The sequence below is a fragment of the Diabrotica virgifera genome, chromosome 9 (assembly GCF_917563875.1).
Source record: "Diabrotica virgifera virgifera chromosome 9, PGI_DIABVI_V3a".
Lineage (NCBI taxonomy): Eukaryota > Metazoa > Arthropoda > Insecta > Coleoptera > Chrysomelidae > Diabrotica > Diabrotica virgifera.
The window spans coordinates 213,945,468-213,962,057 of NC_065451.1; the positions used below are offsets into that span (position 1 = coordinate 213,945,468).

General features: G+C 32.5%; 1 protein-coding gene across 1 annotated transcript; it reads right to left on the minus strand.

The window, feature by feature from the left end:
- Nucleotides 1-584: 584 nt before the first annotated feature.
- On the minus strand, nucleotides 585-16,466 carry LOC114337359 (39S ribosomal protein L15, mitochondrial). The gene is made up of 5 exons (XM_028287773.2): nucleotides 16,298-16,466; nucleotides 16,065-16,222; nucleotides 11,297-11,622; nucleotides 7,503-7,818; nucleotides 585-737 (listed from the first exon to the last, which is right to left on the minus strand). Exons 1-4 carry the CDS (start codon nucleotides 16,391-16,393, stop codon nucleotides 7,517-7,519), a joined length of 882 nt encoding a protein of 293 aa, XP_028143574.2. The 5' UTR covers nucleotides 16,394-16,466; the 3' UTR covers nucleotides 585-737; nucleotides 7,503-7,516.
- Between the last annotated feature and the right edge of the window lie 124 nt (nucleotides 16,467-16,590).

Below are 16,590 nucleotides of genomic sequence, written 5' to 3' on the forward strand. Positions count from 1 at the left end.
ACAAACGGGTAGTTGGGCTATCGGCTAAAAGATGGCGCCACTTCTCTACTGCTAACATGATCGTATAACATATCACTTAGGGTCAAGTATCCGACTGAGAGCTTCAGTAACGAACTGACTATGAGGGGGTAGGTCAGTCTTTTTCGTCTCGCCAACACAATAGATCTCACCAAGAGACTATCTGCTCAAACAGAAACTAGCAAAATAAATCTTCTCAGGGATTAAAAGACAGTATGGCTAGATTTGTGTTTCTGCCCTCCCTCCCTTTGTTTTCCCACCTTTTTGATATTTTACTTAAGTACCAAAAGTTCGCGATTGCTGTATGTGTATGTAAGTGTCCCCATCTTTTGGGGGGCCCCCGAACTACATATTTTAGAGGAACTTTGAATTATTTATATATTAATTTTTGGCAAAGTATCTTTAGTAACAACTACATACTTGCAAGATTTATTTTTCTTCTACTGTGTGAAATGTTGAAGGCTTTTTTTTTTAACAATGGCTTTGGCAGAGCTAATTAGCCAGACTTGTTTGTAATTGATTGCGGATTCATTTGAGGGGTATTTTTGGGAAAATAATACCATGGATTTCGTTTAACAATTTATTTAGAAACTACGAATATTAGACACTGTAATAAGTCAGAACAATTATATGTTACAGTATAGATTTTTAACATGGTTTTGGTAAAATATATTTTATATAGAATTCTATTCAGCCAAGACGTTATGCTGCCTCTGTACCTGCAAATAAAATAAAGAAATTAGAAGTGGACATTATAAAATAGATAGTTTTGTATTTTAGGATGTAATCTAGGAGCTATGGGTTGAACATTTTGTTTTAAAAAGAAAACTTAAGCCGACCGTTTGGTTGTATAGGCACTCCCAATTTTAGTTCGTTGAGTTGCCGTTAAATAATAATCGCTTTAGTGCGCTGACTGTCGTGTCCGTGTATAACCGATTCTAGCCGACAGTCACAGGCGGAAAAATTAAAATAATATTAACCGATGAGCAGTTTATGCAACCAGTATTGCGCGCATGTGTCATTTGGATTGACTAAATTTGGTATTACAATAAAAATTTTTATAAATTTAATGAATGATTAAAAATTGAATTGAAGTAAATCAAGTTTTAGAACCAATTATATATTTATAAAATTATCAATTTATGTAGGAAAAGGACAGAAAAAGTACAATTCCTAATAAAAAGCCACTTCACATCATATTTTACTCAATATTCTATCTTCTTCATTTTATAGAAACAACAAAAGAGACAGTTTGAACAATTCACTGTTCAAAGACAGCTCAGGAAGAACATCAAACTAATTTTATGAAATTTAAAGAAATTTGAATACCATTAACGACGACAATATTGTAATGAATTTATGGAAAAAATGTAAATACCTATATGAATTTGTATTTATATTGAAGATATAAATGCACTGGAAATAAGTTGTTCTTAAAGGAATATTCTGAAGACAATTAAACATTCAAGGATCAGTTCTTAACTACTGTAATTGGTCACAATCATGCTTCTTTATATTTTCTGTTGGGCAAGATTAAAAAAAGCCAATACTCTTGGCATCAACTCAGAACATCAACAGGAGCACAGGAAACATATGCAGAGTTAAAAACACAAACAAAAATGCTAGGTCTGGAAATTAACACAGAAAAAACAAAAATAATGACTCAGACGAGAAGAAATATAGTCCCAGAAAACATTATACATGAAGATGACATTGAAACGGTTGAAAAGTTTACATACCTGGGAGTAGAAATATATGTCGACGGATCAGAAGATGGAGAAATAAGGAAGAGAATAACGCAGGCAAACAGAGCTTATTTTGCCCTCTCCCATATATTTCGGTCAAAAAGTGTCCACCGAAATACAAAGATGAGAATCTATAAAACCTTAATTCGACCAATAACATGCTATGGCAGTGAAGTCTGGGTGCTGAAAGAAACATCCAAAAACAAACTCGACACATTCGAAAGGAAAGTACTTAGGAGAATACTAGGACCTGTGAGGGAAAACGGAATCTTCAGAAGTCGATACAACAACGAGCTTGATTGCACAAAGATTGCAATGGGCCGGACATGTGATAAGAATGGGAGAGGATAGGCTACCAAAACGAGCACTGAATGCTAGAATGCAAGGAAAGAGACCGGTTGGGAAGCCACGAAAGCGCTGGGAAGACACAGTAAACAGCGACGCACAAGCCCTTTTAGGAGTCCGTGTATGGAGAAGAGCAGCCACAGACAGGCAAGGGTGGAGGCAAAAAATAAAGGAGGCCAAGGCTCAATTTGGGCTGTAGTGCCGTAGAAGAAGAAGAAGAAGAAATACTCTTGGCTAATTAGAAAAATACAAGGAAAAGTTATTTACCAGCAATTTTATTGCTGGAATCGAATCTTATGAGTGTATGTATATATTAATAATATAGGTATGCAAAGTCCACAGATAGTGTGCTACTTTTTTTATAAACAAAATGGCGCACGAAAATCGTGTTTTTTTCAATGTTTGCTCTATAACTCCAAAGATTTTAACTTTACACAAAAAACACCCAAATAAAAATTCACCGTAATTAAATTCTGCATAGAAACGTGTTTTTCCCGATTTAGTTCGATGAAAATTTTCCCCGGAAAATGCGGGTTTTTCCAACAAAATCTTTAATTTTCAACAAATATTTTAGATAAGTAATTATTTATCAATAATTAAATAATTTGGTAATATAAAAGCTCTTTCCGTATAGATTATAAGATTATAATTCCGAAAATGTAAAAAACGGTATTTTAACGTTTTCTACACTATAAAATTTGATCAAAAGCTTGTTTTGAATCAAAGTAACTTGTTATAATGCCATATAATGACATTTTTGAGTCCCTTCTATTAAAATATTATGTTTTCCATTGATACTTTACGATAGAAAATGCAAATTTGTATAAATAAACACCAAATCACTGTAAAATCGCATAAAATAACATTTTGAGAAAAAAAGAAGAAGATTTTTTGACCTTAAATATCTTATTTGTACGTCCCGCAGAAGCTATATACCAATTTTCAAACAAATCGGAGATCCAAAATTGTTTTTGCTCCAAAATTGAGTGATTTGAAATGGAATGACCCAAAAACAACAAAGAAAATCATAAAATCCTTTATAAAAGGTATATTTGTTAAAATCCCTATACAGGGCTACATCAAAGACAGAACTAGTTTTCGATCGGTTGACCGATCATCATCAGTGCAATCCTAAAATGTGTACAACCAGATAAAATGATACAAAGTATTTAAAATGTTGACTAAGGTTATAAAAAATTATAGGTTATACTCACTTAGAATCTACATGCAAGCCACCAAAGTAAAATAACAGGGTAAAAACCCTTTACAATTGATCCGTCATCGGGACATATGACAAAGATGTGAATTATAACATGAATGATTAAGATATCCAATGTTTTTCGCCCGAGGTACCAATGAGCTCTATCTGACAAGTTCACATCATGACTGTATAGGGCTTTTCATTCACAGTCATTTGTTTCGAGCTTCTGTCATGTGTCACATATTATTAATATATCTACGTCATACGTTATTGGTAATAACAATGATAGAAACCAAAGACGTATGGCTGAGATATATTAATATTATGTGACACATGACAGAAGCTCGAAACAAATGACAATCGATGAAAAGCCCTATGGAAGCAAGTGATTTTGATAACGGAAATTCTGAATGGTGACATGACAAGAATGACAGTTCCACAGGAAGTTATAATTTCCCTGTTGTTTTGTGGTATTTATTGTAAAATTTGTTAAATTAATAACAATAAAAGCAGTCGTTCCCACTGTGGTAGATAGTCTGTAAAAATGGAAATAGACTTGATGTAAATGTTAAAATATTGTAATGGAGGAAGTAGGCAAACCACATTACACATAATACAGAAAACTTAATAAACGTTATCAAACCCTTTATATGTGATATCTAGGGCTTACAAAAGCAGTTGTGTGTTTATTTAAAAGTTATCAATTATATTAGAATAATTGGAAGTTGTTATAGTATGTGGAAGTACCATAAAAATCACTGTGTGGGTGACAAAGGTGTAGAACTGTTTTCTGATCTGGGAGGGATATATAATACAAGCTAAGATACATGCCACCATTTCTCAAGATCCCTGCATATCGCCTGGAACTCTAAGGGTTCGACAAAACAGACCAATATATGAGATAGCTAACATAGGGGAGAGGGGTGGTGTTATAAATTTATGAGAATATAATTAAAATGTAACATGAACGGGACCCAGAAAGAGTAGTGAGACTATTAAATTTAGTTGCAGTATGATTATATGGGGTGGATATAATTAAATTATTGATGAAAATTTAGAGATGAAACGGTATGTATGTGGGTGATGATAGCAGCTATTGGTTTGTGTGTGTATAATTGGATAGTGATAGTGGTTGATGGATAGAGATGAATAAGGAAAGAAAATCATTATGAATTGTGTCAAATCAACTGTAAATGTTGCTATGTGAAAGCGATAGAGTAATAAAGAGGTGAAAAGTACTATTGTAATTAAAAAGAAGTTAAGAAAAAAGTTGTCGATGAAGTGGATGGAAGTCCCGGTTAAACGAAACATGGCGGTTGACACAATTTGGGCTTTTTTGTTTTTCTCTGACTATTTCCAGGTCCTCGTACAAGTCCAACTTCAGAAAGTCTCTTTGGGGGATATTGTGTAGAAGAGAAACATCATCTGGTATGTTCAGAGTATGATTTTTCTCTTTGAGATGTTGTGAGAAGGTAGATGTATAGGGATTTTAACAAATATACCTTTTATAAAGGATTTTAAGTTTTTGTAATGGTATACAGCCAACTACAGGAAATTTTTCCTCGTGGATTTTTAACAAAGAAAATATTACAATGGAAGCTGATAGGAAGACGAAAAAAAAAGGAAGACCCAGGAAGAGATGGTTGGATGAGACGGAAGACGACCTGAAAACTATGAATGTAAGATAATGGAGGAGAAGGACACAAGAGAGGCCTGAATGAAAGGACATATAGCCAGTCAGGCAAAGACCTATCCAGGGTTATGATGCCAAAATAAGAAGACAAATTGTTCAATTTGTACTAACTCAAATAAAAAAAGAATGTGTGTGTGTACTTTGTACGCACGTAAGAAGTTATACTTTTATTATATGATTATAAACGAAATTAATATAGTCTCAGCATCCGTATGGCTTGCAAATTGTAGAAGCCTCGGAGGTGTAACCCGAGAAGGTTTCCATTGTTTTCATTCTGGTGGGATGTAGGATAGCATTATGTTGTTTTATATGCCATTAGAGTGAAAACTTAGTCTTTTTGAAATTAATATACTTTTTATTTATATTTTATTTAAATATTAAACTAATTTATACTTACTACTTCTCAAACATTTTTATTGAAACAGTGCCAGAAATTAAAATAATAAAAGAATAAAACACACACAAACACATTAAAAATGCCACAAATGATTTCTGAACATTAATTGTCGGAAATTTTTTTAACTAAATACGTATTTTCTGAAAATAAAATTATATAATAAATATACTTACAATCATAAAATGTATAAAAAAAAATAAAAAAATAAAAGTTTCTATTGGGATTCGAACCAACTTATCAGCGCGGTTGGTATTGGCGTTGTATTGGGGTTCATTCGCATTAAACGCTTCGCCACGGAGACAACGTGTCATTATGTGCGAAGATCGACTAACTAAACGGATTAAACTTTTGACATTTTTGAATTACATAAATCAAATTATTTTGATTTTGAATTGAAATTATTTAGAATTGAAAAAATACAACAAAACATAGAGTAAGAAAACAATATATTAGGTGAATATTGATAGAAATGTTGATGGTAATCAAATTATGTAAATAAAAGTATTACATACTATGTATTTTGGTAGGTTCAAATAGGTAGGTACCTATGATACATTTAGAATTATTACGTACCTGTTGCTTTAAAAACTATTTAAAAGTCACTACAATTATAAACTTTTTGAAGTTATACTTCTTTACGGGCGTAATGACGGTGAAATTTTATATGGTAAAACCTAGCGACCGAGCGCATGCGCGTTTCTAGCGAGTTAATTTAAGGATTTCTAAAATATCTAAATAATGAGATAAATCCCATTATACGCATTATAACTTTGTTCTGATTGGATGTTCAAATGACATGACAAAAATTATCCAATATGGCAGCTGTGGCACAGCTGTGGGACTGTGGTTTGGTTATAATGTATGCTTGTTGCGTTTTAAAATTTGTAGGAAGAGAAACAACAAACAAAAAGTTAGTTAATGGTTATACTGCCTTTTTAAATAGTTTTCATATTATATTTTTTGACTTATTTACATAGAAGAGATGATTGTTGCATGCCAATGTGAAAGCTCATCAAACTGTGACTAGTATGAGTGCCGCAGATCTCGCTTATTCAAAGCTAAAGAATCTTTCACTGGTAAGTGTTTTATAAATAGTTGATCAAATTTTGTTATGATATTTGAACATAGCCACTTTGCACGACGCAAGTGATTGCGAAATTTATTAGTCGTTATACGGGCTCCGATACCTACCTTGAACCTACCAAAATACATAAGTAGTATGTAATACTTTTATTTACATAATTTGATTACCATCAAAATGTCTATCAATATTCACCTAATATATTGTTTTCTTACTCTATGTTTTGTTGTATTTTTTCAATTCTAAATCATTTCAATTCAAAATCAAAATAATTTGATTTACATAAGTTAAAAATGTCAAAAGGTTAATCTGTTTAGTTAGACGATCTTCGCACATAATGACAAGCTGTCTCTGTGGCGAAGTTTTAATGCGAGTGAATCCCAATACAACGCAAATACCAGCCGCGTGGTAAGTTGGTTCGAATCCCAATAGAAACTTTTATTTTTTTAATTTTTCTTATACATTTTATGATTGTAAGTATATTTATTATATAATTTTATTTTCAGAAAATACGTATTTAGTTAAAAATTTTTCCGACAATTCATGTTCAGAAATCATTTGTGGCATTTTTAATGTGTTTGTGTGTGTTTTATTTTTTTATTATTTTAATTTTTGGCACTGTTTTAATAAAAATGTTTGAGAAGTAGTAAGTATAAATTAATTTAATATTTAAATAAAATATAAATAAAAAGTATATTAATTTCGTTTATAATCATATAATAGAAGTATAACTTCTTACGTGCGTACAAAGTACACACACATTCTTTTTTTTGTTTCTGTCCTCACAACAATAAAACTAATATATTATACATTTGTTTACCTTCATATTGAACAATTATTTATTATTGACAGATCATTTCAACACCCAATCAGAGCCCGTATAACGACTAATACCATACTGTCGGTGTGCGCATGCGCGCAGATCAATATAAATTCACCCTCAATCTCAATCGCGCCTAAAGAAGTATAACTTCAAAAAGTAAAATTGGCAAAACTGTTATCATATTAATTTATTTATTTACCATTATCCACTATCCTACGAAGCATAATATTCCTTCAGCTCTTCTTCCGCAGGTTTAAGTATAGTCTTATCCGTCAAATTGACCACCCATCCGGGATGTAGACCATAGAATATCTGCCTAGGATCTTTCCTTTCCATTAACATCTCGTATGCAGGATCTTTTTCTATTTTTGGTAACGTGTAACCATATTTCTGGGCTAGGACTAGACGCTCTTGGGATATCTTCTCGGGATCTGCCAAATATCCCCTCTGTGCAGGATCTGAGTAGTGTTCTATAGCGTCTGGGGGAGGCATCATTCTGCGGGGTATTGGAATACCTAAAATAACAGAAAAATATTAAGTAAAGACAACTAGAACCAACTCACTTATAGATATTTTTTAGGTGTATAATTTAACAATGATGGTATCAACCATAGTTGCAAAGAACATAGAAGAATAATGAGAAGCGTATGTAGACGAAAGAAAAGAGAATACAACGAAAACATAATACAAGAAGTAGAGAATATATTTCAGAAAAAAGAAATACAGTTGTTGTACCAAAAAGCTAAAAAGTTGAAAGGGGGTACGAGAATTACAATACATTCATGAAAAAAGAAGATCGAATACTCACATGTGAAAAGAATCAGTGATGAGTATACAGGAGAAACATTTTAGTGAACTACTAAATGGGTACCATACAGATGAGAATGAAAATTTCCTTATAGAGTAAGATGGCATAAATAATAGAACCGTCTAGTGAATGAGAGATTAAAAATACAAATAATCAATGCTCTCAAAAATAACAAAACACTGGGAGAAAACGATATAGCTGCAAAAATGCTAAAGAATGGATGGGAAGAACTATTAAAAAGGATGCTTAGCCTTATCAAGAGGATATGGGAACATGAAAATATGTCCAAATAATTGGACCAAAACTTCATTATGCCCTATATACAAAAATAATGTGTGTGTACTTTGTACGCACGTAAGAAGTTATACTTCTATATATGATTTTAACAAAATCAGTTTAATTAAATTACTTTAAACAGTTTTTTTGTATTATATTTAAATATTAAATTAATTTTAAAAAATTTAAAAACTCTTTTTTTAAAAGAACTAAAAGAATACCAAAAAAAAGAATATGCATTGTCCGGGATTCGAACGTGGGACCTTTCGATCTCTAGGCGAATGCTCTATCGACGAGCAATCGAGGTTACCCTTATGAACGATTATTTCTCGGTCATAATAATGACAATCGAGGTGATAAATAGATAATTGAATAAACATTTTCAATAACATTTATTACCTTACTGCCAAAGACACAATACAGTAGACCGTCGATTATCCGAACTAACTGGGGGACATAGGTGTTCGGAAAATCGATTTTTTCGGATAATCGAACTGTATTGATATAGCAATATTATACATCCATATTCGAATAAAAGCCTTATTTACATATCTTTAGTGACAAATAGAATAGAAATTAAACAAAAAAGTGCTGTATTTGCAACAAAATGAAAATTTTTAAGCATTAAAAAATTTCATAGAAAGGACAATACGCTTTCGTTTAGGCATTTTCAATCGAGTTTTTACACAAATTGAGAGTTCGGATAAGCGGTCGTTCGGTTGATCGACGTTCAGATAATCGACGTTCTACTGCAATTATAACAAATATATTTACTAAAAACACTAATATATTCTTTTCACGCACACCTTAGTTGCGCTACATAATTTAAAAGATTTATCGACTAACACCATACTGTCGTTGTGCGCATGCGCCGGGAATGTTAAAATTTCACCCTCAATCGCGCCTAAAGAAGTATAACTTCAAAAAGTGCGATATATTGGCATGTGAACATTAGAGGTGTTCTGTTGGATACTTATTACGAGGTATTAGCCAGGATGCTAAGAGAGAGCCTCAATCAGGCCCGCCGGCAAGGGGGGGTCAGGGAGGATCCGCCGACCCCCCCTGGATAATTACAGCTTAAGATATTATTGATAAATTTGGTCAAGATCGAAGGAGATTAGAGTTTTTATTTATCGATTAATCTTTTTTTTGTATTATATATATTTATTAAAATATAAATTTTTCTTGTTTTTGAAGTTATACTTCTTTAGGCGCGATTTCACTGAGGATGAAATTTTATTAATCTGCGCGCATGCGCACACAGGCAGTATGGAGTTCGTTACTAAATGTTTTAATTTATATATTTATCAGTCCAGAAAAGGTGTGGAAAGAATATATTAGTGTTTTTAAATATATTTTTCTAAAAACGTGTTAAAAATGCAATTTATAGCACTCCATAGAAGCGTTAAAAATGATACTTTAAAGCACCGGTGCTTTAAAAATTTTAAGGCACTGCAGTTAAAAGTGAATTGTCAAATTGTGAAACGTCAAAATATTTATATTTCATTTATTAACATTAATAGATATATATTAATAATACAACTTGCGCAATTTGAAAAAGGTGGTTTAAAAGGTTTTTTAAAAGTTTTAATTTAAACTGTATTGCATTTTTAACACGTTTGTAGAAAAAAACTATTAAAATTTGTTAGAATATACAAAAATAAAAGTAGATGTTATTCTGATTTACCTACGTATTGACAGTATAGGCAGTTTTGATGTAATGTCAAGAAAAATATAAAAATGGAATGTCAGTCAAGTTCAAGTAAAAGTTTTTGTAGGTATTGTCCTGTAATTGAGAATGAATAAATTATAATTGTTGATATATAAGACGTTTGTAGAAAAAATATTGTATGATATAGGTACATTTAAAAAGTACATTTTTAAGGCACTCATGTGAATTGCAGAATGAGCGAAGCGAATCTTTCACACGAAACTTTCACATACGTGTGTATTTGTAATTTTTGTGTATTTGGACTTGTCTACCTCGGGAATAAGATAATAAGTAATATTTAAAGTACATATTTTATAATTCACTTCGTCTGTTTGTCACTATGTCTGAGAAATCTTGTAGCCCGGATAATCAAAAGGGTATAGCTCTGTGGTAGAGCGTTGGGCTGGAGATCAAGAGGACCCCGGTTCAAATCCTAGTGTTTTCTAATCTTCTTTTAATTTTTGGTATTGTTTTAATAAAAATGTTTGGAAAGTATTAAGTAAAAATTAATTTAATCTTTAAATAAAATACAAATAAACTGTCCGAAAGTATATTTATTTCATTGAAATCATATTTAGAAGTATAACTTCTTACGTGCGTACAAAGTACACACACATTCTTTTTTTTTTTCATTCATTTCTAGAACAGAAAAGATTTTGACGCTCCCTAAATTTTTTTCTGGCGGCGGCCCTGATTTCAACAGATTTGCTGAAGATAAACTAGGTGAGTATCAGGCCAATTTTAGAGTTAATAGATCAGATTTTTAGACTACAAGAAATCCAGATCACTTGCTGTGAACATAAGGTAACCCTTCGTGCGATGTTCGCAGATTTTAAACAAGCATACGATGGGATGAGAAGGAATAACATTTATGAAGCAGTGAGCTCCTTAGGCATACCCGCAAAACTGGTTAGGTTAGTAAGAATGACTGAACAGTGTGCACAAAACCATGTAGTATGGAGAGGATTCTCATCAGATGAATTTGAAGTGAACAGAGATCTTAGACAAGAAGATCCCTTATCCACCTTGCTTTTTAATTTTTGTGTTGGAAACAATAATCAGAAATATCCAAGTTAAAATCCATTTTACGTATCTGTGGTTTATTATAGAAGAGAAAGGTCAGGGTATATTTATGTATGTATGAAATATATACAAATCACACTTACATAACCATTTTTACTTTAAAATTGTTAATTACCTCTTTCAAAAAACTTCTTGCTGTTAACCATAGCCTGCAGACTGTGAGGATCGTAGTAAGCGGAAGTGATAACACCACCTTTTCTCTCGATTGCTGCTATAATATGTTCCGTACACCACTGGACTTCGAGGTTGATTTTGGCATCGAATATATCTGCACCTTCATCTGTCAATTGTACTCCAAAATGATGTTGATCTGGGTAGATTTTAAACAAGCCGGTATTTAAGATTGCTACTAGGTCGATAGGTTTTGAGCTGTCTATACGGTTGGTGTCTATTAGTTTTTGGAGATCCAACATTGATAAAGGTGGATACTGGCGTTTTAAACTAAAATCATTAATTCCAGTTAGCAATAGAATACGTAGCATAATGCAAAATGGTTAAAAAATAGTAAAACATAAGAAACTATACATATTTTTACATAAATCAATCATATAAAGCAGAAAGTCTCTAAGTTTTTAAAAAAATATCATTGGAGTCAAATTTTAATGTTCAAATCAAATCAGCAAAATATTATGAGTTGATGAATAAGTTAAAAAAAAGTAGTGACCCAAATTAGGTTCAAAATAGCAATAACAATGACATGTATTTTCTGTTCTTTTGTATGGTGTGGAGACATGAACTCTTAATAAACAATGTCTCAATAGATTGGAAGCATTTGAAATGTGGACATATCGAAGAATGGGTGGAATGCATAAAACGTAGGTCGAGTATGCTTCAAGTATGTACTACATTTTTGAAGATTTTACTACACCTATAAAGCACTAAATGCTTTGTAAATGTAGTAAAACACTCACAAAGCATTTGTAAGAGTAGTAATGCGTTGTAAGTGTAGTAAAATCTTCAAAAATGTAGTACATATTTGAAGCATTAGCAGGTACTACTTTTATGCATTCCACCCAATGTTGAGAATCTCCTGGACAGACAGAATATCCAATGAAGAAGTACTAAGAAGAATAGAGAACACCAGAGAGATACTGGATTCCATCAAAATAAGAACACTGCAATATTTGGGTCATATAACACATGGTGACAGATATGAACTCCTAAAATTAATAATCCAGGGAAAGATTCAAGGAAGACGCAGCATAGGTAGAAGAAAAAAGTCCTGGCTGAGAAATCTCAAAGAATGGTCTGGATGCAGCTCAACTGAACTCTTTCGGGCTGTAGTGTCAAAAGTTAGAATAGCAATGATGATTGCCAACCTTCATCACAGAGATGGCACGTAAAGAAGAAGAAGAAGGCAATAATAAAATGAAGAAAAACAGATGCACAAATTGATACAAGTAAATTAAGGAACAGCACCTTTACAGTGAGCGTAGTATTGGGATATCTATCAAAATAAACAGGATGCAGTGGCTAGGCCACTTACATAGAGACAATTAATATCGCTCACTGAGTTCTATAGTGGCACATTTTCAGAAAATCGTGTTTTGTGATAACCACTACCTAAAAATCACGAAATTTCACTTTATAATTGAAAGAAACCGGCATAAAGGTAGCTTGCATAGAATCCCCTAGAGAGAGTTGTACCACGTGCATATTTCCCTCCATTTCGCTCGAGCGGCAGCACTATACCGTCACTTATTTAATGTGACATTGACTTTAGGTGTGTTTGTGCTGCTTCTACGTGGAATACCGGCACATTTTCATAAAACTAATGTTATGCCACTTTTTAATTTTTATAACCTTCAATAAAAATATCTTATTTTTTAGTCTATACCGGCACATTAAAAGTTGTGCTAGTATGGAATGAATTTTTTGGCAAAAACATACTCTTTGTGTTACCAAAACATAAGGTTGTGTAGGTATAGAATTTACTTTAACTTAAATACTTTACTTTATGCCATGAAAGAACAAAGTTGTGTCAGTATAGGTTTACTTTTTCTTATATTTCACTCAGAATGTAACAAGAAAAAGAATGTAAGAAGTGGATACAAAACAGAATTAAAGGATTGATGGATTCGACCGTTACTTGATGGAAGTTCATTTTATCTAACAATAAAACACTGAAAACGTTTGTTTTCTATACTTCCACAAAATTTATTATATCTAAGTGACTACAGCTGTTTCGGCGGAGTGCCTTTCTCAAGTAATATAGTTTACAATGTGTTTGCCTTTTTAATCTTCAACTGAAGAGGTTGAGGAGTGGGGAGCTGTTTGTCTCGAGTTGGTCATTCAGAATTATATCTGTATTTTTCAGTTTATTAATTTCCATAGATTCTAAAAAAGATAGCTTAAGGCCTTTATTTTGAATATGTAGAATTTGAAACTCTTCATTGAAAGAATGATTATGATCTAGAAGGTGAAGTGCGTATGTAGAAGTGTCTGTTTTTCTATTGTTGAATGCCCTTTTGTGTTCTGCTATCCGTTTGTCAAAAGTTCTGCCAGTTTGACCGATGTACGTTTTCGGACAGTCACCACAAGTTAGTTTGTACACACCACTCTGTAGTTGCTTTCTCTTTCGGCTTTTATTGTTCTTAATATATTTGCTTAAGTTGTTGTTAGTTCTGAAAGCTGGTGTTATTCCTTTCTTTTTTATGTATCTGGCTATTGTTGTTGTTATCTTGCCAGTATATGTGAGAGAGCAGAAGGTACTGGGTTCTTTCTGTGGTGGTGGATACACTAATTTCAGGGCTTTCTTATGGAGTTTTTGGCCAAAAACTCCATAAGAAAGCCCTGAAATTAGTGTATCCACCACCACAGAAAGAACCCAGTACCTTCTGCTCTCTCACATATACTGGCAAGATAACAACAACAATAGCCAGATACATAAAAAAGAAAGGAATAACACCAGCTTTCAGAACTAACAACAACTTAAGCAAATATATTAAGAACAATAAAAGCCGAAAGAGAAAGCAACTACAGAGTGGTGTGTACAAACTAACTTGTGGTGACTGTCCGAAAACGTACATCGGTCAAACTGGCAGAACTTTTGACAAACGGATAGCAGAACACAAAAGGGCATTCAACAATAGAAAAACAGACACTTCTACATACGCACTTCACCTTCTAGATCATAATCATTCTTTCAATGAAGAGTTTCAAATTCTACATATTTAAAATAAAGGCCTTAAGCTATCTTTTTTAGAATCTATGGAAATTAATAAACTGAAAAATACAGATATAATTCTGAATGACCAACTCGAGACAAACAGCTCCCCACTCCTCAACCTCTTCAGTTGAAGATTAAAAAGGCAAACACATTGTAAACTATATTACTTGAGAAAGGCACTCCGCCGAAACAGCTGTAGTCACTTAGATATAATAAATTTTGTGGAAGTATAGAAAACAAACGTTTTCAGTGTTTTATTGTTAGAATTAAAGGACTCTGAAACTCTGGACAATCTTATCAAATGTAGAATGTACAACAGGAAGATAGACGTTCCAGCCAGACCAGTTAAAGATCCGTGTGACATCACAAAATGTAGGCAAACATGTACCAGATATGCACAGAAGAAGAGATATGAGCGTTTTTAAGATATACTGGGATTTGGGAGACAATTCCAATCAGCTAAACATTATAATTGCATTGATGGAACAGGTTAATGTAGCAAAGAGTGGTTGAAGAACCAATAACAATGCTTTTTATTTTGTTAAACAAGGTACGAAACTAAGGGTGTGCAAAGTGTTTTTCATTTCGACTTTATATATTAGATACTTTAGGTCTTTAGGGAGAAGTCTTTGTTAAGTGATGTTTTAATACTGGAAATCGAAAAGGATAATCATAGAATTTTTCTGTATAAAACTTTATTTAATGAATTTTATTTTAAAATGGTCAACTTATTCAAAGAAATACGAACCATAAATCCTAATAAAATATTCTCTTTTAAAGACATTGAAATTAATAGGGTCTATCAAAATAAAATTCCAATTTCCAGAAAAAATTATGAAGATCTAATGTATCTTATTTGATATAATGCAATAATTGGACGGCGTTATGCATAACTCGACCAAGCGCCATTTCTTCAATATCGAGATAACAGCGGATTCTGGTGACACATAGCTAAAACTATCTTGGAAAAAATCCCTGTTATTGTCACGTTAACGGTTACTAAATAAAACAAAATTAAACCAAGCGACATTAATCCACTTACCATTAAGCGACCATTAAGCAACCAAGAAACGAAAAACTTTGAAGCCATTTATCTCAAAACTATGTTTTGGCGCTTGGTTGAGTTATCCATAACGCCGTCCAATTAATAAAAGTCAAAGTACATCAACTTATATTCCGCGTTTTTATTCTGGTTTCCATAAACAAAGTTTTTCTATAACTGCTAATCATTTTAAAATTCTTTTTTAGTTATTAGTAAGAAAAATATTGTTGTGTTCATATAGTATATCTTTATTTCGAATAAAAATATGATCAACAAATTCAAAAATAAAAATGTTTATTTTATGAACTTTTTATGCCACTACTTACGACCGACCATCTTTGCCAAAAAACTATAAAACTTGAATTCAATACTGGCATATGTATATCAAAGTTCTCGAAATTCATACAATGGAAAAAAAAGTAATATGTAACCATTCATTGACAAGTATTTGGTTTCTTCTGTCGACCTCTTATCCATAAATTGTAATTTTGAATGGTATTTTAGGATGTCACGAAACTTCATGCTCAATTATCTCAGAACTTCATTTTTGCGATTGTGCCACTATAGAAATCAGTGAGCAATATGTCTATGAAAAATAGTGATGATCAGATTTTCTCCGATTGAGAAAAGCCACCTTTAGAAGAAGAATAAGTTTTAAATTATTTTACTTACTGGTGTCCTCTGTAATATGGTTCCCATGGAAAACGCAGATAAAATGGATTATTTCCTGTCTCATAACCAAGTCGTGTATAGTTTTGCCTCGCCTTCGATCCTTTGTTACCATGCCCGTGGTAATCTCCACCGTGTTGAGCCCTACCCCTTCTCGTACACTAAAAGAATCATATTGGTTTGATTATTCAATTGTGACTGATGGATGTCTTTTATTTTAACTAAGTTGTACATACCTTGCGAGCTCCAGGATTATCTCTAATATTCGCAATGCATACTCTAGGTAAAAATCTAAGAAGATTGAGAGCTCTTTCAGTTGTATTATTACTCATATCTGAAGAAAAAAAAATTAATAATTCTGTATTTCTGTTTTAAGTGAGGTTAGAATTAGAATATTTGACACTTCTGGTCTTTTACTGTAGTAGCTATGGAGCCACAAGATTTGACATTTCTGGCCTTTTACTGTAGTGGCATAGCCACCTTTACTTTACAAGCCATGAAGTTGAAACTTGGCAACATCTAAGCGTAG

What these genes read in the sequence shown, in the direction of transcription:
- LOC114337359 (XM_028287773.2), bottom strand. Translation starts at nt 16,393, where the DNA reads ATGAGTAATAATACAACTGAAAGAGCTCTCAATCTTCTTAGATTTTTA. An exon ending in ATAATCCTGGAGCTCGCAAG is followed by an intron (nt 16,223 to 16,297) that starts GTATGTACAACT and finishes TGATTCTTTTAG; the next exon opens with TGTACGAGAAGGGGTAGGGC. An exon ending in CAAGAAGTTTTTTGAAAGAG is followed by an intron (nt 7,819 to 11,296) that starts GTAATTAACAAT and finishes CTGTTATTTTAG; the next exon opens with GTATTCCAATACCCCGCAGA.